Raw genomic sequence first — 24160 nt, 5'->3', positions numbered from 1 at the left:
CTTACAAATCAAAGTAGACCAAAATGACTGAAGTGGACCAGAAGGGACTGAAATGGATCAAATAGATAGAAGTAGACTGAACTGGACTGAGATAAACCGAATGGACCGAAGTGGACTGAGGTGTATCAAAATAGACGGAAGTGGACCGAATTGACCGAATGGACTGAAATAGATCGAAATGGACTGAAACCGACCAAGGTGGACCAGAGTGGTATTTAACAATGCCGAGATTTCTACTTCCAAGTTAACAATTGCATGCCACCAAGAAGACAAAGTAGAAGATAAATTTTGGATGTTGCATCTCTCTCTCTCTCTCTCTCTCTATCTCTCTGTTTTATGTTTTTCTCTCTTGTAGTCGTTCCTGTGTCTCTCCTCTCCCTAATAGGTGGTAAAATAAAAGCAATGAAGCATAAACTGGCAAAGCACACAACGATGCTTTCCAGCAGCCTCTAATCCTAACCATATTTATTTTGTCCAACATCAAAGCCATACTTCTTTTTCATGAAAAATTGAAATATAAGGAGTGTCTTTATTGAGAGAAGCATTACATGATTACAATCAACCAACAATCACAAGTGATTGAGGCTTATTATCACTCCATAAGACCATTATAGATATAGACAAAATCAAAAGCCACACCATTAAGCACGAGGCATAAGCATGGATTGACGAGCAATGGTTTTAATCACAAGTACTAAGCATAGGCATCAGGGTTTTGGAGGAGGTAGGCTTCCACAATTTTGTAAATCTCCAAGGCGTTATCCTTGCCGGCCTTGATTTCCTCTTCACTGAGCACAACATCAGCCTTGGTGTAGTACTTGCTTGTCATCTTATTTTTACTGCCACCCTCAGGTGTTGGCTCAAATTGGACCTCATAAGCAATAGATTCAAGCTTGTCCGCTAAGGCATCACCTTCGATGTAAGTGTACTTGTATGAATGATTCTCTTCATTAAGCTCATCAATCCTGTTTTTAACACTGTTAAGTTGGCTGCCTGCATGGAATGCAATCATGTTACATACAAGTAAGACTAATGTTATCACTCCCTCCCTCTTAGGTTGGTTTAATTAGAAAATCCAACTGTTTAAGGGAATATCATTTAAGGCCAAAATTTATTGCCTTTTAAATAAAAAGGTGCAAATTTTCAGAACTTCGCTCAATTTAGGCTCTAATAAAATAAGGGTATTGACTTTTTGAATATAGTAAAGGTAAGTTAAGAAATCTACCAACATTATATTCCTTTTGAAAAAGATCACATTTTGGGACGTCCTATAGTAGAATATAAGACTAACAATTTGTGATGGTGGAAGTTTTAACCTTTTAAGTGAAACTTTTGTAAATATATTATCATATGCAGTGTCTTTACCTTCAGCGAAATTGATCTGCCTGATGCTACCAATCCCTCCATCACCTTGAATGATTTCTATGCTTTTAACAACCTGGGGAAAGATTTTTGGGATCAGATTGGGAGCATCAATGACCAAGGCTTTGAACAACCTGGATGGAGGGATTGAGGAGGTGTACTCATCAGTATATGTGATAACACCCATGATTTGCTAATGGATAGTGATTAGTTGGGAAACTTGAGGAAAATGAACTAGGAGTGAAGTGAATTTCTTATGTCTGGCAGGGAAGATAGTAGGGGAATGGTATTTATAGGTTTAAGTTAAGGCATTTTTGTTACTAAGCTGGTTTCCTTTTGGTTCTAAGGCATTGTCCTGATGTGCAATTAAATAATGACAACACAAAGGGGTGTCATTCTCAAGGCTATCTTTCCTAAGATCAGAGAGAGGGAGAGTTGAGAACAAGTTTGTTTCAAAAGGGTTTTCTAGTTTCCTTGACCGTCTTAAGCCCTTAATGTGTTTTTTTTTTTGGCTCCATTAAAGATCCCTTAATGCTATGCTAATACAAATGCAAAGAACAAAACTATGGATCCAGTCATATTTAATATTCATTTTTTTTTTGCTAAATGAGAAGGGGGCGAGGGCGACTATTGTGACTCACCCCCTTAGGTGTGACCATAGGAGTACCCCCGTTAAAGAATGTTAGATTGAGTCATAGCTACTGTGGTTGGAGGTGACCACGGACCTTACCTTAGCCCCATGAGAGAGCTAGTAAATCAGGAGTTAGCTGCAAGAGGCAACCTCACTCTCTGCTAGTATTCGAACGTGAGACCTCAAGACAGCGATCACACACCTTGACCACTAGGCCACACCTCTTGGTGGTGTCATTTTTAATATTCATAACTCCCTTTTTGTTTTGGAAGAGTATTCCATCGTCATCCTAAGATTAATTAATAAAGAGTAGCGTACAAAAATATGGATCTCATCTCAATAACCTGAAGCATGTAAATGAAAACTAAGGAGAGTGAAAACTAAGGAGAATTGACAGTGAAAACTAAGGAGAATTGACAGTGGCGTTGCTACTTGAGATAAAGGCATGTGGTTCTTAATTTACCTCACTCAGTGTTTCTAAAATAGAATAATCTACTTTGCTTTCCCTTCCTCTAGAGAGGAAAAAAAGGATATTCAGTTTTTAGGAATAAATAGGTCTTGAATCTTGATGTCTGTAGTTGCCATCTAATTCAGAAGGATGTAAAAGAAACTGTTACAGATGTTATGTCTAAAGAGGCAGAAATTCTTTATAGCTCTATAATTCTATATAGTTATAAACTTATAGAACAATAAAAGTAATCCAAATGTTAATTGTAGTTCAAGTATTTAACCAATCTGGGCTTATAATGACTTTGAACCTCTTATACCATAATACGTTCGACAGGAACGACATCCATCACGAAGAACAATGATTATGAGTTTGGACCTCTTACATCATAATATAATACGTCCGGCAGGAACAATGATTTTATTAACTTAAGAGGTCTATTGGTAATTTGAAAAGCCTGGGAGAGGATGTGACATATCGGCATGTCCCATTTTGATAAAGATTATTTGGTTGGAGTTTAGGATGTTTGTCAATAAGTCCCCATCTTGTTGGAAATTTCAAGGATATTGGACATTACGTTATGTCCTCAAGTATATCCCCTGATCCTATCCGAAGGGTCAGATTAGCTGGCTATTATATTAGACAATGCCTCACCTTGCTTATGACATACATGATTTTACAAAATCTGTAACTCTTTTTAATGTCAATACATGCTGAGAACAAAATAATCTACCTTCATTTTCTAATTTTATAAAAATGTTGTGACGGTAGATAATTGCATGGTAAGGAAAAAAAAAATCATAGGATATTCACCTGTGGTAATCAGGTAGAATATCCACCTGGTGCAATCACAACTTGTAGGAGTCATTTTTTTATTATATAGTGTGGGTACCTAAGGCATGCTTAGGCATGCTTGCAACGCCCTAGGCATGCAAGAGTAGTGGTACACTACTCCTTCGCTTCAAAGCTTATAAGGTAGAAAGTGGGGGGATTTCTATTCGATGTGGGACGCCTAGGACGTTGTAAGCATGCCGAGGTCGGCCAAGGACATTGCCAAGCATGCCGAGAACGTTGCAAAGCATGCCGAGAACGGCCAAGGACATTGCTTGCATGCCTAGGATGTTGCAAGCATGCCTAAGCATGCCTTAGGTACCCACATATAGTATATGATGTAGTTCCTACTATTCAACTTAATTAATTGGACCAATTAAAATAAACAACGTCAATTAAAAATTCGAGTCAATTACACCTCAATAAAACTAACACAACTCTTTCCCCTTTCCCATTCGCTTCCTCCTCCTGTTCCTCCAACTACGTCGTCACCCCTGGCCCCTCCCTCATCCTTTGCCATACTTGAACCCATACATCCCAATCTTTGTCTCATGTTTTAAAATGGTTCATATCCTTTGACATATTTTATTTTAGTCCTTAATTCCTTATACTTTAAGTTTGTGTAAAAAAGATCCGTGCTATGAATTCTTACATTGATTGGAGGTGAGATTGTTTAGCGAAATTCCAAAGATTTTGATAGCAACAAAATAGAGAATAATTAGTTTTTCAAATACATTGCTTGCTTCTTTTATTATGTATGTTTGAAGATTGAAAAAAAAAAAAAAAAAAATTCACTGCAACTATTAATAGCAGAGACCTTTAAAAGTATAAGGACTAAATTAAAACATTTCAAAGGGATGACCATTTTTAAACAGTGGGCAAAGGTTGAGGAGTAAATGTGTAATTAAAAAAAAATAAAAAAGAATTTATTCTATTAGTTTTGCTGAGGTGGTGGGGACTTGGATATTTTTAATTGACGTGATTAGTTTTGATCGTACCAACTAAGTCAAATTGTAGGGATTACATATTGCAAAACTACAGATGATATGCTCCTGAATTTTGAGTTAATTGGTTCCTCAATATGTTTTATTAAGATCTCAATTAGAGTTAATTTAAGGCTTTATCTCCGTAAAAATTGATATAAAATCCAACAGTGGTACCGAAGGAAAAAAAAAACATAAAACTTTCAAGTACTTAATATAATATAGTTGGCCTAAATTGTAGCTTCCTCAAGATGTAATCTTCCTGATAACAAGAATTTGAGAGGGTAATATAATATAGTTGACCTCACTTGGAGTACCCAAGGTATAATCTCATCACAACCCAAGGAAGGGTTAGTCATATCTGCATCACATCCTAAAAGGACTAGTCAAGTTATAATTGGTACTCCTCATAACCGCTTATATAATCTAGAATGACGAAGTACACATTCGATGTGGTACTTGGTACATGTTCGTGCATCACATAGTCGTACAATCTATTTGGGATATCAAAATCTCTCCTACTTAAATCCCTTGTGTTGTAGTGCCCCTAAGACATATAGGGTTACTAGGTTATCTTTGATATAATTTGTCATGATTTGGGGAAGTGTTAGCAAGATCTGTTCTATATATCAAAGGGAAATTACATTTTTCCATTCTAAACTATATCTCATTTCACAATTTCCCCCATGAACTATTGAAATGCATGATTAACCCCTGAAAGTTATAACTCATTTTCAATGTCCTCCCTACCATCAATTTTGGTATCAAGTCTAATGGAATGTAGCAAAGACCAATTTACGCTCTCCAAAGCAAATGGTAAAGGTGTAAATTGGCCTTTTAATGCTACATTCTGTTAGACTTAACACCAAAATAAATAGTTGGAGGTTAATTACAAAGTTTTCGATTTGGGGGCTACTCGGTTGATCTTGCATTTACTTCAGGGGGCAGTGTAAAATGAGATATAGTTTATGTGTAATTTACCAAATATTAAAAGGACTAATCAAATAACAATTAGAGTTTCTTATAATCGCTTATATCAAATTGACCTAATACATACTTGATGTGAGATTTAGTTGCCTTAATATGTTATATTAAGATCTCAATAGGAGTTAAGTAATTTGATAGGATTTTACAAGTTCTTGAAATAATTGAATGAATTTAAGGAAAAGGAAGAACATTAAAAAGAATCGGGTTTTCATGAGAAATAGAGAGGTTGAGAGAGAGGATAAGAATAAGAATTCTGTATTCGTGCCAAAAACTTATTGTTCGGGGGCCTTTTTTCGGAGCTCAATTATGTTTTGTCCGCTAGAGGGGTGACCTTACTAGGCTCGGGTTGCGTTTGGGGAGTTGCATCCGGAACTCAACATTGGGCCACGTGGTCCAATGGCTATCGGCATACTTTTAAGCTTACAAAACCATTAAAGCCAAAGTCTAACAATCATGATAATGGTTGAATAAATATATAATATGCGTTTGATATAATAGCTTTGATTAGTAGTTGTAATAGTAGTTGGAATAAAGTAATATGTATTTAAATGTGAAGTAATCATGTACTCAATGATGTAAATTTAAAGATATGGAAGCAAAGTCACTTATCTTTGTATGGTTTGTAGCTCTAGTTGTGTAGCATCTATGAGTTGATAGTATTCCAGCAGAATGACTCCAGCGGTGGAGAGGCAGTTTGCCATGATAACTTCAAGATTAAAGGGGAAAAATGGGTGCAACTGGAGAGAGAGAGAGTATGTCCAACTATGTGTAGAGGCTGGTTAAGCTTATCTCTTTTGTCATGCACTTAAATGAGTTTCCCCTTGACAATGCTTTTTTGGTTGTTGTGAAACTATAAATAAGATTGCCTTCCATAGGAAGGGCTTTTGTAAGATTTAATTTGTGCCTTCTAAGAAAAGGACTTCATGTAAAATAGATTTATGCCTTCCATGAGAAGGGCTTTGATATGAGGCCTTGGTGCCTTCTAGGAGAAGGGTTTTAGTATTAGAAGTTTATGCCTTCCATGAGAAGAGCTTTTATAAGAGAGGTGGAGAAGTGTATTGAGATGTGTTTATGGGCAGCAAAACAGTAGAATTTTAGAGTGAGAAAGTATGAGAGTGGAGCTTAGAAGCGTTGTGGTGTGTTATATGTAATGGTGTAGTGTGTATAGGATTGTGTAAGAGAAATGGAGTAAGAGATGTTTAGAGATATAGGCGGCAAGATAAATGTATTTTCTGAATATGGAGAGTGAGAGAATGAGTATGAGAAGAGTAATGGTGGTGTAGTGTGTTTAGTAATGCTACCGAGATTTTCTGCTGAAGGATGGATAAGGGCTTATGAAGGCATTTATGAGCTAAGGGCTGAAGAGTTTAGTTCCTAATTTCGAAACTAAAAAACTTAGAAGCTCAGAACTTCATTAAGAGCTCAAGAAGATAATTAGAGGGAGAGAGAATAAAGAAGTTTATGAGAGTTGTTCTTCTCTATCAGTGTCCTTTTGTGTGTTGATGAGAGACTCTATTTATAGTTGAGTTTATGGGGGGGGGGGTTTAGCAAAAAATCTCAGCCAAAATCTGTCCCAATCAACAATGAATCTACAGAAAATCCATCCTAAGATTTTGCCAAAAATGGTATGTTTAGCTTTAAGGTATTCTTGCTGTTTTGGGTAATAGCTGCTGGAGGAAAGAGCAGCAGAAAAGGAAAGTATTTTAACAAGAAAAAGATAGTTTCTTTAGTTGGTTTTAGTTTTTAGCTAAATGAGGAAAATTAGTAATGTTAAGGCTGTTGAGTCAACTGTCACAACTATTCTAAAAAAGCTGTCACAATTGTTAGGAAAAGTTGTCATAGCTGTCATAAGATAGCTGTTGCTTGGGGAAGAAGTAGATGAGGTCAGATGTCAGGCTACTGGGATTTGAGCATTAAATGGCTGGTGATATCATTTTCAGCCAGGTGTCAAGTGCTGAACACACTGTTGGTGTTCTGTTGGAAATGTTTCCTTTTTTGGGTGTTTGTGTTTTTGGTTCAAGATTTTATTACAACACATTTTTAGTAAGTAATAGAATGATTGGTTGGATGTTAATGAAACTTTAGAGATTTAGTAAAGGTCTCATTATGTTGTGACTTAATCTTGGTGAGCAAGAAGAGCATTTAATGCTTTGTTTTAACAGCTAGCAGATGAATATTTGGTTTGATTGTGGTAGATAGCAGCTAGATATTAGAGATATCATGAATATTTTATATATTTTGAGATTAAAGATAGCCAATCTGATTAAGCCATGTGTTTAAGTTGGATTTTAGCTGAAAGTAGTAATGTAGTTTATGTAGAATAATATAATGAAATTTCTAAATTTGTATAGGAACAGCTAGAGGTTGAATGAATAGTTATTTGTTTAGCATTTAGATGGCTGGAGATATTGAATATTTGTCATATGATGAATACTAAGTTTTAGGAAAGAGCAATGAGGAGTTTTATCATCTTAAGTACTATGTGATAAGAGATGCTTACTATATGTTACCTGCTACACACGGACTTGTCAGAGTTCAAGGAGTTGGAGAAGACACGCCAAGCAACATGTTTCTTTTATCAACTTTAAATCGCTGGAGCTTTACTGAACATACCTCTTGGCCCTCTAAACCATGACTCCCAAGGTTTCCCCAAAGAAACTTATGAGCTTGGATCATAAGCCAAAGATGAGATGAAATACCTTGGGTTTTGTTATCATTTTGTGTAAATATGAGATTTTGTTGGAGAAGCCGCTTTCCATCAGTGTGAGAGAAGTAATATGGGCTATGAGATTTGATCATTGCTTAAGCCTGATCTATATGTTGATATTGATGATGTCGTGGGGTCATGAATCCACCTCTTGAAGTAAGGATCTTGTGGGTCATGTGAGCCCAATCCATGAGATATAAGCTTATTTTGGGCTTTAAAGAGGTTTACCCAAAAAATCAATAATATGTTGATGTGGCGTGGGTTGCAAATGAAGTAGTGCCATGTGGGGCAAAAAAAGAGTCCTCAACACTTATTACACATTCTTGTTTTCCCCTTTTATAGGTACTAGCTAATTACAACTCTAGTACTAGTAATTAGCTTGATTCTTGATTCATCACAGCAACTAACCAACTGCCACTAACTAACTTGACATCAACATAGCAAACTATTGACATCAACACAACAACTAACTAATTGCCATTAACTAATCTTGATAGCTAATTGTTGAGGTACGAATTTTCGGGCCCTAATTTCAATAGCCCACTCCCTAAAAAAATCCCCACACAAGCCTATAAATTATTTTGAGCACAACATAAATATTCCCCATATATTACCCAAACATTCTCCATATTATTACCCAACTTGAGCTCTCACAAATACTACCCATTATATCCCACATATTATCCAACTTGGGTTTTCACAAAAATACTCACCATATTGCTACCAAAATTGGGCCACAAAATTATGCTATCTCCACAAAAAAGCCCAAAATCATTTAACTTGTGGGCAAAATCTGAAAAAGCCCAACAAAACCTCCTTTAAAGCCAGTTATGATACGACACCTTGAAAACTCGTTACGATACTGCACCCCCAAAGCCCAAATACTAATTTGGCACCTATTTTACAAAGCCCAAATACTAATTTGACACTATTTTAACAAAGCCCAAATGCTAATTTGGCATCTATTTTACAAAGCCCAAATATTAATTTGACACTATTTTAATAAAACCCAAATATTAATTTGACACTATTTCATAAAAGCACAAACGCTATTTTGGCATATATTTACAAAACTCAAATATTTTTTTAACACTTGTTTTACATATACTAAATCCCTCACTTATGAGAAATATAATTACTCATCCCTCAAGAAATATCTCTCTTACAAAATTTATAAAAGCCCATGTATATCACCCATGACAAAACTCTTCATTTTGTAGGGATAACCAAGCCCAAAGAAGCTCAACTAAAAAGCCCAGCTGAGCTAGCCCAGCCTATACACAAATCCCAGCAGTTGAAGCTCACGTAAGTTGACTAGCCAAATTTCAGCACAACTCAACAGCTGGAGCCCATTCCCATCAAGTCCTAACTTGTCCAATTAGATTAGAAGGGGACACGTGTCCTTCAGGGGTTAAACCCTTTCTTCACAAGTTGAAGTTCTATCATTTCTCATGTGACATAAAGCTAAAAGTGACATGACAGAAAGCTAGGAAGCTTCAGTTAGTTATCCCTTCTTTCTTCTCCAACCCATCCGGTCAAGAACCAAGAACAATCATGACTAGGCCATTAAAGCTCCTGAAACAACTTGAAATCAATTCATTTTCATACTAAAAACGTGTATTCTCTGGTTCATGGACCAAGCACATAAATCTCAAATGGGGAAACTTAGAGAAATGTGGTTTGGAGGGCACTAAGGGAATCCCAGTAGAGTTCCCAACAAAGGCTCCAAGATTGACACCTGGCTTGGGGTGATACAATCTGCCTTAGGGAGCTCTGATTCTAGCAGCAGCATAACCAAGGTCATTAACCTAATGCATGCTCTGATCCCATCAGCCAAGGTTAATCAGTATTCAATGCTAAGTCAAAATCCCAGCTGTTATTACCCAAAACAGCAAGAACCTTCTAAAAGTTGAGCTTACCACTCTTAGCCAAAATCCTAGGAACGATTCTCTAAGGATTTTCTGAAGATTGAAAAAGATTTAGTATAGATTATTTGCTAATTACCCCCTCAAACTCAACTATAAATGGAAACTCTCTATTAACACTTAAGGGGAGATACCAATATACACTAAGGGACACACCAATAGAAAGGAGTTCTTCCTTAACCTCTCTGTTTAAGCCTTCTCCAAGCTCAGAAAAAGTCACTGAGTTCTTAGTTTCAAGCTTAGAAACTAAGTTCCTCAGCTCCTAGCTTACAAACACTCCTTATAGCTCTACTCATAAACACTCATCTACCTCCAGCAGAAAGCCCCAGCAGCTTTACTATACACTCTCACTCATTACTCATACTACTCACAAATGACTCTCTCTACTCACTACCTATACTATATCCACGAGCATGCCTTGGCACCATAATGATCTTGCTGCGTTAGTTGGAATCTCTCTCTCTCTCCCTTCATCTCACACTAAGTTTTTCTCATTATTTGTTATAATGGAACCCATAATATTCATTTACTCATTTACTATTGAAGGTAATGATGTAGCTATCACTATAGAATTTTTCCCTCATATTATTGTGTTAGAAGACTCTTCTCTAGAGCTAATGGATGATGAGTTTGAAGATGTGGATACTTACCTTAATCTATGAAATAGCTAATAATTGGAAGTTTATTCTGTTTGGTCTTACTTTACCGCTGGGACATTTTACCGTTGGGACATTTTACTGTTAGGCTATTTTCTGAAGAAACATTTTATTGTTGGGCTATTTCTAACAGTATGTTTTTTAACCATGCTGACGTGTCTACTGTAGGGATTGTTTATGGGCCATTCTTGTCAGTCTCAATCTAGGCCCAAGGCATAAAATACAGTGAATTCTTTGGATCTTCACCGATAGCCTTTGGTTCGTACATCAAATCCATTGTCGAGTTTCGGTTTAGGCCCCACACCCAATATAAATCTCATTTGTTGGAAGGAAATTTTTTTCGCCCCTGACACTAATTACTGCCACCTCAGCCCCTTATACAATCACAAGATCACATCTCTTATCATAATCTCCTAACAAGTTATATCCAAACTAATGGTGGTACCAAAGAAAAAAAAAGAATTTAATAATATAATATAGTTGGCATCAATTAGCTAGAGCCTCTTCAAGTTTTAATCTTATCACTACCCCCACAAAGTGTTAACAATTTCTGCGCTATGCCCAAAAAAACTAGTGAACTTACTATGGTATTAGGACTTCTCATAATCGCTTTCTTAGCAAACGTCCACACACGTACAATCCAATTCAAACAATCCGGGTATCAAATAATAACAATAATATGATTCTGATTCCAAAAAAAAAAAGAAAAAAAGAAAAAAAGAAAAGAAAAGAAAAGATTCTGATTGATGTATTATTATGCCAATTTTATCATACATAAAAACTCTTATTATTATTATTAATATGCCAAAATCGGCAAATTGGGATTCATTTTAGTAGCATCATGCATGATAGATGAGAAATGGCGTCTCATAAAGGAAACTCTAAGCATACACATTGGGATTGGCTAAGAGGTAGGCTTCCACACCCTTGTAAATAGCCATGGCCTTTTCCTTGCCTGCCTTGACTTCCTCTTCATTGATCTGGACTCCTGGTTTAGGATGGTACTTGCTCACATTTGTTCCTTTGCATCCCCCACCAGGAGTGGGCTCAAACTTCATTTCATAAGAAATTGATTCAATCTTGTCCAACAAATCATCACCCTCTATCAAAGTGTAACTGTATGTCAATTTCTCTTCATCCAGTGCATCAGTCCTATGCTTCACGTACTTAATGTGAGAACCTGCATACAGAGAGGGACATGAAAAAAAATTCAATCCCATTTTTTTAAGATTATGGTATAAATAGTATGATAGTGTAAAACAATATGTATGTAAAATGCAACTAGCCTTCAGCGAAGGTAATCTTCTTGATAGTTCCAGGCCCTCCATTGCCTTCAAGTGTTTCCACACTTTTAATGGCCTGAGGCATAAGCTTGGGCATGAGGTTGTCAGCATCAAGGATCAAGGCCTTGAACACCCTTTTCGGCACAACGGGGCTAGTGAACTCATCAGTTAGAGTGAGAACAGCCATGATATAATAGAATTTGGAGACAAAAAGGTATGGAGAAGCAGAGAATTGAGCTACTAATTGGAAATTGGAATTTGAGAATTTTGGAATGGGAAAGGTGGTGTAGAATAGAGGTGCTACTTATAGATTGTGAGGACTGAGGACGATACTAGAGTAACTGTGTAAGTGTTACTATGTTCATATGTGCTTCGACTGAGGTTTTTTATTTTCTATTTTTTGGGGTAAAAAAAAAATTAAATAACAGGAGAAAGTAACAATTAGTAGTTGCCTATCCCTATCAGTAGATAGTTGTAACGCTACGTCCTCAAGGGCCGGAGCAGAAATTTCGGTTTTGGGGCCCAAATTAATACATTGATATATAGTATAGAGAAATATATATATATATATATATATATAATACTTATTTTATTCAAATATAAAATATTTTTTAATAGAACTGATTATCGTTATAAAATCTAATAAGCATTCACAATTTGCCTAATTTGCTATAAATATGTGCAATAACAAATCACCTTATTGTGTCTTTTTTGAAAATTCTCTCTTATTCTTTCGAGTAATACTCTATTTAGTTTTTTCATTTAATATTTTGAACGCATTGACAAATAATGGGAAACTTCTAAACAATGAAACTCGAGAAACATTATTCCAGTGACACTTTTCTATTTTTGGGCTAAAAAATAGACCATGATATGGGCCTAACTATTAGCTGAATAATATTAAAGTCTTGTTTTGTGTGGTTTTTGTAGCACAAGAGTTGCAATAGTGGCATGTAATTAATAGGGCAACCAAATGTTTTTTGCTTACTTCTTAGCAATACTTAATTTTTTATTTTATTTTTTGGCTTGAATAGCAATACTGATTTCAGTTCAAGGACTCTCATTTTCTAGCTTCTTTTTTCTTATTTATTTTATTTTATATTTATTTAATTTTTGAAGGACTCTCACTTATTTCTTTAGCTTAAATAGCCCAAAAATGTGGTGTACCGGCGTGAAATTATGAAGTACTTTGCTGGTGGACATTGAAACAAGTAGACAATTTATTAATGATGAATGCGGCAATTCAATAATAGGGTAATGGGTCCTATCCAAAAAAAAAAAAAAAAAAAATCTCAAAAAAAAAAGGGCAATGGTACCATCATAATAATAATAATAATAATAATAACAATGGGTAGAAGAATGCACTTGTTAAAATACTTTTGCAATAATTATATATATATATATATATATATATATATTTTCACAAAGAGTCATATTTTGTGAGAGGAAGAGATCAATTCTTCTCTAAAAAAAAGAGAAAAAGAAAAAAGAAATCACCGTCAACTGATTTGGATTGAGCCATCGGCAATGGGCTGAAGTCACCCAATCTACAAACTCTCAATATTTTAGTGACATAGTTTGGGCTGGTTTGCTTTATTTTATAATTGTCGTTTGTGAAATTTTCCTGCTCTTTTCTTAATTAAGAAGGATGCAAAACCTGGTCAACTTTCTAGAAGTTAGATTAATCTCGAAGCAGCTTCAAGTTTCAATTGTGAAACAAGTCACAGTTCAAAGAATAAAAATCCAATCAAATAATTATGAATTAATTAGTTTTGTAATAGTATATTTAATTTTTTTTATGAAAGGGTTTGATATAAATAAAATTGTTTGTGCTCATTAATGACTTAACTCCGCACAGGACGTGATCTAAGATGTGAATTACACGATTTATGAATGCTATTGGCCAACTTGACTTAAATATAAAGATAAATTTGCACATCTAATGGATATTCAAATGGGATAGAGGAGGAATTATCATTAAAAAAATACTATTTTTTTTTTTATAGAAAAAGGAATACTAGTTTTGGATCGGCCATTTCTTCTGAAATATTTTTTAAATTATATATTTTTAGTAAATTTTAAAATTTTAGTTTTTAATTTTATTTTCCCTTCGGTTTGGTTGAAAATGAATGAAATTTGCTTTAAATTTGCAAATACTAGGAAATATGAGGTTTGGCTGTGCTATTAGGTACTTGGGCAAATTAATGCCACAACATATTATGGGACATGAGTTAGTTACATTTGTAATTTAAGAAAGGATATAGATACAACATTATTCACTACTTGTTAGATTGGTAAGTAAGTGGAATAATTTTATATAGACTACCAATGACGTCACTTTCATTACACACCCAACACAATAGATTGAGTTCATAGTTGGGAATATATATATATATATATATATATTCTTTTTGTGTGCCCACTGGCTTATTGTAAAGAGCTATAAAGTATAGTGGTTGTATGTTCTTTAGAGGATTAGGATCTTAAGAATGTTATGATGAAGTTACTTTAAAAGCTCTAGATGATCTTAATTTGTTCTTAAGATAAGTTAATAAGAAGAAAGTCAATAACTAACTCAAAAGAAACAACCACATCCATCAATAGCAAATAATACCTTAAATATACCATATGATTTTTATTATATCACTCAAAACAATACAAGAGCCACATTACAATCGACAGGGAACATTACAAGCAACAAGAATATCCAAACTTATTACAAGACGAAGACAGTTCTGAGTTTTGACTAGACAGAAAATCAAAATAGACATGAAAGTCACACCTCTATATAGTAATAGAGGGAATAGATACACTCTTATCAGCAGCAGGTTTAGTTGTAAGCATCAGGGTTGGCCAAAAGGTAGCCTTCAACTGACTTGAACAATCCTGCAGCCTTTTCTTTACCAGCCTTGATTTGCTCTTCCTTGATCTCAAAATCATCTTTGGCATAGTACTTGCTGGTGCTCTTAAAGATGGATCCTCCATCAGGGGATGCCACTAACTTGGTCTCGTATGAGATTTTTTCAATTTTGTCTGACAAAGGTCCACCTTCAATCACACTGTAATTGTAGGTGAAGTTCTCTTTGTCTATGGCATCGATCTTGTGCTTAAGGAATTTGAAATGGCTCCCTGTGGAAATTGAAAAAAAAAGACAAATCTAGTTAGTATATTTTGCGCGATTGCGTGCGCACGTACATATAAGTGAAAGTTACATTGCACATTTTTTTGCCCTCAATGTTTGACTTTTTCTAATTTATTTCTATTTTTATTTTTAATCATCTTTATGTTGTAAGATATTTTAAAAATGTCCTTGTTATTATCCGATAAATAAAAAATTCTAACATAACAAATGAATTCAGGACACTGAGGCCAATTCTAACATAGCATGAATTCTGATTACGGTGTCATATTTTTCATCTACCACATAATGATAAGGACTCTTTTGAAACAAATTTTAAGGCATAGGGATTAAATTGAAACAATTAATCTAAAGTGTAAGGATGATTTTGAAACAAAAGTTAAAGGGTATTGTTTTTTTTTTTTTTTTTTTTAATTTTAATAAATTTTATCTGACAAGCATTTTCTTGCTTTGGAGGACCAAAAAAATTGGTAACATGTACCAAAAGTAAGACAAGTTAAGCACTTTTAACAATGATAAAAAAATAAAAAAAAAAACTATTGGGTGAAAAATTAGTGTATATATACTCGCCTTCATGGAATGTAACCTTTTTAATGGTTCCGGGGCCTCCATTTCCTTCAATAATTTCAGTGCTCTTAATAGAGTGTGGTGAAATCTTGGGGATGAGGTTGTCAGCATCAAGAACATAGGCCTTGAACAACCTAGCTGGTGGGATTGGTGAGGAAACCTCAGACTCATAAGTGATAACACCCATGGTGATTAACTAGGAGAGTTTGAAAATGATCGAGGAAATAGAAATGACAAATACTAGAGGGATATTGATGGAGCTTTTGTGTTGTGCATATATGAGTGTACTAGGGGTGCTATTTATAGAATGAGCTTACCTTGTGATGAGAAATATGCCCAAATTTGTAGATCAAAGAGTTGTGTCATCTCCAACGTGATGGAGTGATGGACACATTTTTATAATTTATAAAATGGATCATATTTTATTCAGTCAATGAAAGCACCTTCAAGGATTGGTTCAAAAATCCCAAATTGATTCCGATTGATGTGCTACTAAACTTCATAATTAAGAAATCACCTTCAAAATTTTTAATAAAAATCCCAAATTGATTATTTTTAATAAAATTTCATTCATACATGTGCAGAGAACATAATCGATGACTTATTGAGAATCATGAGCATCAAATACAAACAAAAGTAGAAGACCTTCAATCTATGTACGATTTTCGAATTTTATAAATACTTTATGCTCATTTAATATGAATATAGGTGAACATATAATTATCTGGTTCTATTAGCTAGACAACAACATATTTCCAGCATCTCATGGATTTAAGGATATTTTATTGAGCAATATAACGTGAGTGTTTTTAATTTTAAAATGCTAAAATACAGAATGAAAAACCTTTGAAATATCACCCAACCCAACTATATACAAATACCAATACGTATACTTATGTGATTTATTAACAACTAGCATATGTTGACCCAGATTTAAGAATCAAATAGGGACTTTTTATTTTGTTTTTAATTTTATTTTTAATATTGGTTACGCTATAGTGTTACTTAAACCAAGGCTAATCTTTATAAAAACACCCAATTTATAACTATTTACTATTTTTTGGATAGCAACTATTTATATATATACTTTTTTTTTTTATACGATTTATATATATACAATTTATGATTCTATGTTGGCTGTTCCATGCCTAGAAAGAAGAGGAGGCCTAGCAATGCTCTGGAAGAATGAAGTGGATTTGCATATCCAAACCTACACACAAAATCATATAGATGCCCTTATTATGTCGAATCAAAATTCACCATGGCGAATTACGGGTTTCTATGATAAGCCAGAAGAACAACTACGGCATGAAACTTGGTTGTTGCTCAAGCATCTAAAATCAAGGAGTTCAGCCCCATGGTTGTGTATTGGGGACTATAATGAGATTTTGGCATCAAGGGAAAAGGAAGGGGGAAGGCCTAAATCACTACAGCTTATGAATAATTTCTGCAACACGCTACTACACTGCGATTTGCTTGATTTGGGGTATAGCAGGAACATTTTTACTTGGAATAATGGAAGGGAGGGTGATGCTTTTGTTCAGTTAAGGCTTGACAAGGCATGTGCAACAATGGAGTGGAAAGAATTATTCCCACAGGCTCGAGTCTCTCATCTTCAAGCTTCTTACTCTGATCATATCCCTATACTCCTCACCACACATCCTCTAAGCCAACAAAATCGAGTTAAAAAAATCCCATGAAGATTTAAGGAGAAGTGGGTGACACACCTTGATTGTGAAGCTGTTATCCAACAGGTTTGGAGTAATATAGTGACTAAAGGCAGCCCTATGTATTGTTTATTTGAAAAAATTAAACAATGTAGGAGTGCTTTAGTGGGGTGGAGTTGGGTCACTTTTGGTCAATCAAAAAGTAAAATCCAAGAGGAGCAAAGGCTATTGGAGGAATTGACTAGGGACAATACAAAAGGGCACTTGGAGGAAATTAGTAGGGTGAAGGAGGAAATTAATACAATATTGTACCATGAGGAGATCCACTGGAGACAAAGATCTAGATCTATATGGTTGTAGGCAGGATATAAGAATACAAAGTTCTTCCACCAAAAAGCAAGCCAAAGACGCTAGAAAAATAACATTTCAAGAATATTTGATAGAGATGGTGTTTGGTAGGAAATTGATGGGGGTATAGCATTAGTTGCTGAAAGTTATTTTCAGGAGTTGTTCACTTTGGTAATCCCCTCAGAAATGGATCAAGTGTTGAGTATGGTGGATAGGGTGGTCACTCCTGAGATGAACCAAAGCCTCTTCCAACCCTATACAGTAGAGGAGGTCCCAAGAGCTCTCTTTCAGATGCATCCATCAAAATCTCCAGGTCCTGATGGTATGTCCCATTTTTTCTTCCAAAAATTTTGGCATATTGTTGGAGTTGATGTCACAAATGCTGTTCTATCTGTCCTCTATTCGGGTCATATGCTACATAAAATGAATTATACACATATTGTATTGATTCCAAAAAATAATGAACCACTGCATATGATTGATTTTCGGCCTATTTGTTTAGAAAATGTGATAGCTAGAATTATATAAAAGGTTATTGCAAATAGGCTGAAATTGATTTTGCCAAATGTAATATTTGATGCCCAAAGTGCCTTTGTACCTGAGAGGCTGATTACTGACAATACCACTGTAGCTTTTGAAGTGTTACACATGATGCGAAATAAGAGGAGTGGAAAAAAGGGACAAATGGCGGTGAAGCTAGATATTAGTAAAGCATATGATAGGGTGAAATGGGGGTTCTTTAGACAAGTGATGCAGAAATTGGGATTTGATGAGAAATGAGTCCAATTGGCAATGGAGATGGTGAGTACGGCTTCATACTCAATCTTGATAAATGGGGAGCCGAAAGGTTTTATCCAACCATCAAGGGGTATTAAGCAAGGGGACCCCTTATCACCATACCTATCCTTACTTTGTGTTGAAGGTCTATCTGGAATGATAAGAAGAACTGTGGAAAATAGAGAGCTACATGGGGTCTTATCTAGCCCAAATGAAGTGTGCATATCCCATCTATTGTTTGCTGATGATAGCCAACTATTTTGTGAAGCATCAATAGAGGAATGTTAGCGCCTAATGGACATTTTAGGCCTTTATGAAGCAGAATCCGGTCAAGCAATAAACAAGCAAAAAACTTCATTGTTCTTTAGCTGAAATACAAGAGAGGAGGTCAAGCAAATGATTCAACAAATGTTGGGGGCAAGAATTATGACGGATTGTGAAAAATACCTTGGTCTTCCAATGGCATGTGGAAAATCTAAGGTCACTACTTTTAAAGAAATGCAAGAGCGGATTACAAAGAGGGTCATGGGATGAAAGGAAAAATTTATCTCTGAGGTTGGTAGGGAAATATTGGTTAAAACTATTGCACAAGCCATCCCCATATACACTATGAGTCTCTTCAAACTCCCAAAATCCCTATGTCACTCTATCAACTCTGCAATAGCTAGATATTGGTGGGGGCAAACAAAAAATGAAAGGAAGTTACATTGGATAAATTGGAAGAAACTATGTACAACAAAGAAGAAGGGAGGAATGGGATTTCGAGACATACAAGCTTTTAATTTAGCTATATTGGCTAAACAGGCTCGGAGATTGTTACACCATACACACTCTTTGTTCTACTGGGTATATAAGGCGAGATATTTTCCAGAGTGTTCTTTCATGGAGGCTGAGTTGGGCCACAACCCATCATATGTTTGGTGGAGTTTGTTGGCTGCAAGAGAGTTGATACAAGAAGGCTTTAGGTGGAGGGTGGGAAATGGAGTCAATATTATGGTTGAATCAGACAAGTGGCTCTCCCATAAACCTGTCTTCAAAGGGGATGTGCAACCAAGCCTAAGAGTTGCAGAGCTGATTGACAAACATTCTTGGCAGTGGGATAGAAATAAGGTGGTTGGGATGTTTGCCACAAAAACATGCGATGAGATAATGGCCATCCCACTCAGTAGAGACCAACAGAGAGACACATTAATATGGAAGGAAAACAGGAAGCACGAGTTCTCCGTTAAGTCGGCTTACCAAGTTGCTCTTCGACTGAAACAAGGGGTGGAAACAGAACACTCACGAGCTAGGGAGGACGGCAAGCTATGGAAGATGATCTGGGACCTCAAGGTGCCACCAAAGATCAGAAATTTTATGTGGCGGGCTGTGTCCAATAATCTGCCGACGCGAGATAACTTGTATCGGAGAGGAGTGGCTGTGGAGAGCATCTGCGAGTTCTGCCGCCAACACCCTGAAACGGAAGCTCACGTGTTGTGGGAATGCCCCTTTGCCCGCAATGTGTGGGCGTTGGCTAAAGGAAGAGTGCAGAAATGCAGCAACAATGCGCAAGATTTTTTCCAGCTCTTCAAGTTGATGCAAGAGAAACTGACACAAGAGGAGTTGGAACAGTGGTGCACTACGACTTGGGCGATATGGAATGCAAGGAAAAAAGCCTTCTTCCAAAATGTTCAGTCACCACCCAAAGTGATATATGAAGGGGCCCTTCAGTTGATTGCTGGATATCAAACCCTCTCGGCTACTCAAGCAAGTACGTGACTGGGGGAAAGGTTTGATTGTTTGGTGGTTGCTTTCAAGGGTATGGTGGGGTAGTGCATGTATTAAAATTATTTTTCTTTCTAGGCACAACACAGTGTTAGTTTTCTATTCTTTTGGCTGCTACGGTCCCTCTGTTATGCAACCAAAGTGTCATGTTTCAGCAGCTACTTGTAATGTTCTCGGTCTGGTGACACACGACCATACATGTACCTGATTATAGTTTCTTACATCAAATAATGTTCTATCTATTACCTCAAAAAAAAAAAAAAAAAAAAAAAACCCCTAAATGTAAGAAGATTCAAACGTAGGACATTTGATTTCTGAAGAATCAAACCAAGACTAATATTTACAAATAAATACACGCAATTACCCACCATTTTATGTATTCAGTCAAATCTAAGAACGGCCAAAAATGAGAGACGAGACAGATATTCGTTATTAAGCCACCGCTTTAGCCAACTTGACCATTTCTGTGAAATTATTCTGAGCTCCTTCAGTCAGATAAAATTGAATGTTTGAAGTCTTTTTTTTTTTTTGGAAGTAAGAAAGAATAGTCTTTTTGAGTAATGGTGATGATAGTTTTCAGATGCTTGAAGAATTTGGTGAAGCATTGAGTGAAGTGGTAATAGTTATACATGTACAGTGCAATCAAAAGATCGTATAATTTTTAACTCTAATTGAATAAAAAATAAACAGCTAGTGGTTATAATAAGTTGTTAGAATAATGTTTTATTTTAATATATTTGGCCAGTCGCTAATTTGTGTGATGCACAAAAAAATTATTAAAAAGTAGATTTAAACATTTTTTTTTTTATTCTGTTAAATATCCCTAGAGGTGTGTGGCAAACTTGCCGGGTTGAGTCGGTTTTTAAGGATCGGTGGATTGGGTTGGGCTATGAATTTTTTTTTTTTTTTAATAATGGTTCAGGTTGGGTTAAGGTCATAAGATTCATAAATCTGCCTAACCCGATCTGACCCACGTATATTTAATATATATTTAATATTTAAAAAATATATTATAAAAATTTTTTATTTACTTTTTTGTCCATCTTCCTAAATAAAACCTAATCCCTAAGTTCTCTTCATATAGTTTGTGTTTGTTTGATGTTATGCTCATGATTGTTTGGTTATAAATTTACTGTTATTTGTAGTGGTGTTGTTTATCTTCCTTTATTTTTTGCTTTTCTTATTTCCCTCATTTTACTATAAATTTACAATTCTTTTTTCGATTCTATTCATTGTTTTTTCACACACGAAAGGTTATTTCTCTTTCTTTCACTCTCTCATTTTTTTCCTTCATTTTTGGTGGATTTTATTATATTTTCTTGCATCTCTACTTTAGGCTAATGAATTTTTGTATTATTTGAAACTTTACTTTGGGTTGATGTGATTATGTTTTGTGTTTTTAAGTTGCTATATTTTTTATTCTCTTTGATTTCATAGATGTTATCATATTGCATTATAAATATAGTAGAATATAATGTTGTAAGGACTCAAATTGTAACGACTCCAAATTGGTTTATTGGGTTCGAATGTTTAAGGCCCAAACAATAAATTTGTAGAGAGTCGGCTGAAAGGCTAGGCCTTGGTCACTGGACAGAGGTTAGTCATGGTGTTCATGGTGGACGCACAGAGGTGAACTAAGTTTGTCCATGGACCTTGTCCATTGAACTTAATGTTCTTATTATTCCTTTCACTTTCTGGGTACAATTCTTTCCCTCCCCCCTTTGGCGCATGAATCATTACATTATATAACCCTCCTCAGTTGATCCTAACCTTCCATCTGTCAATCAGGTAGGTAACTACTCGAGTGCCTGTTCCATCAGCCGCCTCCCCCCACTTTTTGTTAGTTGCAATAACCGAAGCCACACTGTTCAGGGGTATTTTCCCATCAATGTGGCTAGGACGTTTGTTGGCGCATTCAATGCGGAGGTGACGTCTTTTCTTTGAACCATTCCCACACTGCACTCCCGTACGAGTCCCATTCCACTCGCCTTTTCTTCTGGGAGCGCTTTGGAGGCTGTCTTTGATGACGTGTCGTTATTCCCTTTTGGTCCTCGGGATGCCGAGGATAGGGTCATCCTCGGCTGCATCTCTAAGCCATTTGGATTTTCACTACTTGTCCTCGGCAACTACTCTCCTTGGCGCGGGCCTTGGGCCCTAATGGAAAGTGGGCCGGGACCACAAATTCTCTGGCCCCACAAATGTTATTTTATTATATAACATGACGTGGATAATTTGGTGTTTATTACTATTTTTTTTATACTTTTTTTCTTATATTATTTTCTATAAATTTCTTATTATTCTCTTTCATATTCTCTATTGAAAAATTGTTATTCTCTTTCTCTTGAATTTTTTTTTTAAATTTTTTTCTTGCAACTCTACTTTATATTGATGAATCATTGTGATTTTTGAAACTCTGTTTTGGGTTTATACGATTTGGTGTTGTATTTTTTAGTTTCCTATCACAAGCAGTCTCTATCTGTCTCTGTCTCTGTTTCTCTCTACAATAAAATTTAGAGAATAAATTATACATATTCAGTATAAGTTTGATATGAGTTTTGATTATTATGATAATCTTTTTTAAGTGAATGAATAATTTGAACAATTTATTTTAATAAAAATTATACATACATACATATATGTATATATTTATTTATTTTGCTTAAATGTATAACCAACCTCATGCAATTCATTCAAAAGTAACAATGTTAAAACAAATGAATATCTGCCCTAAAGATTACATTTGTATATTTATAGAAAGATTTTTACTTAAATTTCGTTGTACCGAAGTGGACTGAAATGTTATATTAATATGGTTTAACAAAAGCGTTACAGCAATAAATACTATTCTTAGATTTTAGATATTACAAGTTTGAGATTTATATTTTCCCATTATGTAAGTGCACAAAAATAGATCGAAGTGAACCAAAATGAACTGAAGTGATTCGAACGGACCAAATTGGACCAAATGGATAGAATAGGACCAAATGGACTGAATAGGAACAGGTGGACTGGATGGACCGAATAAGAATGAATAGACTGAATAGGACCGACATGGACATAATGGACTGAATAGGACCGACATGGACATAATGGACTGAATAGGACCAAATTATACCAAATAGGACTAAGTAGACAGACTGGACTGAATAGGACCAAAATGGACATAATAGACCTAATAGGACTGAAGTAGACCAAAGTAGACAAAATGGACTGAATAGGACAAACGTGCACATAATGGACCGAATAGGACCAAACTAGACATAATAGGAGCAATGTGGACCGAATAGGGCCACTGTGAACTGAATGGACCGAATAGAACTTTAGTGGACCGAATAATATTTTGTTTATATATTATAACTCAAAACTAAAGAGTTTAGCTCCAAATATAATAAAATTTCATACTTTTAAACCCAAAAATGAAGAAAAAAAGAAAACGAAATTTTGAGTTAAACTTAAAAAGAAAACCTACAAAAAGAATTAATTTAAGAACCAATTAGTTTAAAATGGACTAAAGGGGGACCGAAATTGATTGAGTGGACTGAATTGGACCAAATTGGACCGAAATAGACCTAATTAGACCGAATAAAAATTGTTTAATTTTTAGAGAAAACAAATTATCTTTAAAAAAATTAAAAAAAAACTACACATAAAATTACAATAAAAACTTATTATTTATTTTCTTGCGTGTGTCTGCAACTAGTTTTCTTTAATTGACAAAACATATAGTTATGCAAAGTCAATCAAAATAAATGCCTAATAACTGCCATAATTATTAACTTTTATTTTAAAAAATAAAAAAGAGAATAGCGGATGTGATCTCAGTTTCATAAGAGAAAACACCCATGATTATCTGGTCGATGGTTTGAAAATGATAGTACTAGCTAGCCTCCTAGGATGAATTGGGATGCTAGATTGATTTGTAGTTTTTGGGATGTGGGAAAGTCAGTGAGTTACTTTATTTTACTCGTAGGCTGAGGCAGTGAGGCCAAAGGCGCAAAGGTTCACAGTGTGAAAGTGGCCCCTCTAAATCAGAGAGTTACTTTTTTTTTTTTTTTTTAATAATATTTTTTATTGAATTTATCCTA

General features: G+C 35.2%; 3 protein-coding genes across 3 annotated transcripts; all 3 read right to left on the bottom strand.

Annotated features, from left to right (window-relative positions):
- Nucleotides 1-509: 509 nt before the first annotated feature.
- LOC126688975 (major allergen Pru ar 1-like) lies at nt 510-1688 on the bottom strand. Its single transcript, XM_050383932.1, has 2 exons — nt 1366-1688; nt 510-993 (listed from the first exon to the last, which is right to left on the bottom strand). The coding sequence occupies exons 1-2, from the start codon at nt 1547-1549 to the stop codon at nt 695-697; spliced, it is 483 nt and encodes a 160-aa protein (XP_050239889.1). The 5' UTR covers nt 1550-1688; the 3' UTR covers nt 510-694.
- A 9567-nt stretch (nt 1689-11255) lies between these two features.
- On the bottom strand, nt 11256-12122 carry LOC126688973 (major allergen Pru ar 1-like). Its single transcript, XM_050383931.1, has 2 exons — nt 11817-12122; nt 11256-11710 (listed from the first exon to the last, which is right to left on the bottom strand). The coding sequence occupies exons 1-2, from the start codon at nt 11998-12000 to the stop codon at nt 11412-11414; spliced, it is 483 nt and encodes a 160-aa protein (XP_050239888.1). The 5' UTR covers nt 12001-12122; the 3' UTR covers nt 11256-11411.
- A 2299-nt stretch (nt 12123-14421) lies between these two features.
- On the bottom strand, nt 14422-15810 carry LOC126688972 (major allergen Pru ar 1-like). The gene is made up of 2 exons (XM_050383930.1): nt 15519-15810; nt 14422-14938 (listed from the first exon to the last, which is right to left on the bottom strand). Exons 1-2 carry the CDS (start codon nt 15704-15706, stop codon nt 14644-14646), a joined length of 483 nt encoding a protein of 160 aa, XP_050239887.1. The 5' UTR covers nt 15707-15810; the 3' UTR covers nt 14422-14643.
- Between the last annotated feature and the right edge of the window lie 8350 nt (nt 15811-24160).

The sequence above is a fragment of the Quercus robur genome, chromosome 6 (genome assembly GCF_932294415.1).
Source record: "Quercus robur chromosome 6, dhQueRobu3.1, whole genome shotgun sequence".
Lineage (NCBI taxonomy): Eukaryota > Viridiplantae > Streptophyta > Magnoliopsida > Fagales > Fagaceae > Quercus > Quercus robur.
This window is presented reverse-complemented; position numbering and strand designations above follow the sequence as displayed.

What these genes read in the sequence shown, in the direction of transcription:
- LOC126688975 (XM_050383932.1), bottom strand. Translation starts at nt 1,549, where the DNA reads ATGGGTGTTATCACATATACTGATGAGTACACCTCCTCAATCCCTCCA. An exon ending in GCAGATCAATTTCGCTGAAG is followed by an intron (nt 994 to 1,365) that starts GTAAAGACACTG and finishes CATTCCATGCAG; the next exon opens with GCAGCCAACTTAACAGTGTT.
- LOC126688973 (XM_050383931.1), bottom strand. Translation starts at nt 12,000, where the DNA reads ATGGCTGTTCTCACTCTAACTGATGAGTTCACTAGCCCCGTTGTGCCG. An exon ending in GAAGATTACCTTCGCTGAAG is followed by an intron (nt 11,711 to 11,816) that starts GCTAGTTGCATT and finishes CTCTGTATGCAG; the next exon opens with GTTCTCACATTAAGTACGTG.
- LOC126688972 (XM_050383930.1), bottom strand. Translation starts at nt 15,706, where the DNA reads ATGGGTGTTATCACTTATGAGTCTGAGGTTTCCTCACCAATCCCACCA. An exon ending in GTTACATTCCATGAAGGCGA is followed by an intron (nt 14,939 to 15,518) that starts GTATATATACAC and finishes TTCCACAGGGAG; the next exon opens with CCATTTCAAATTCCTTAAGC.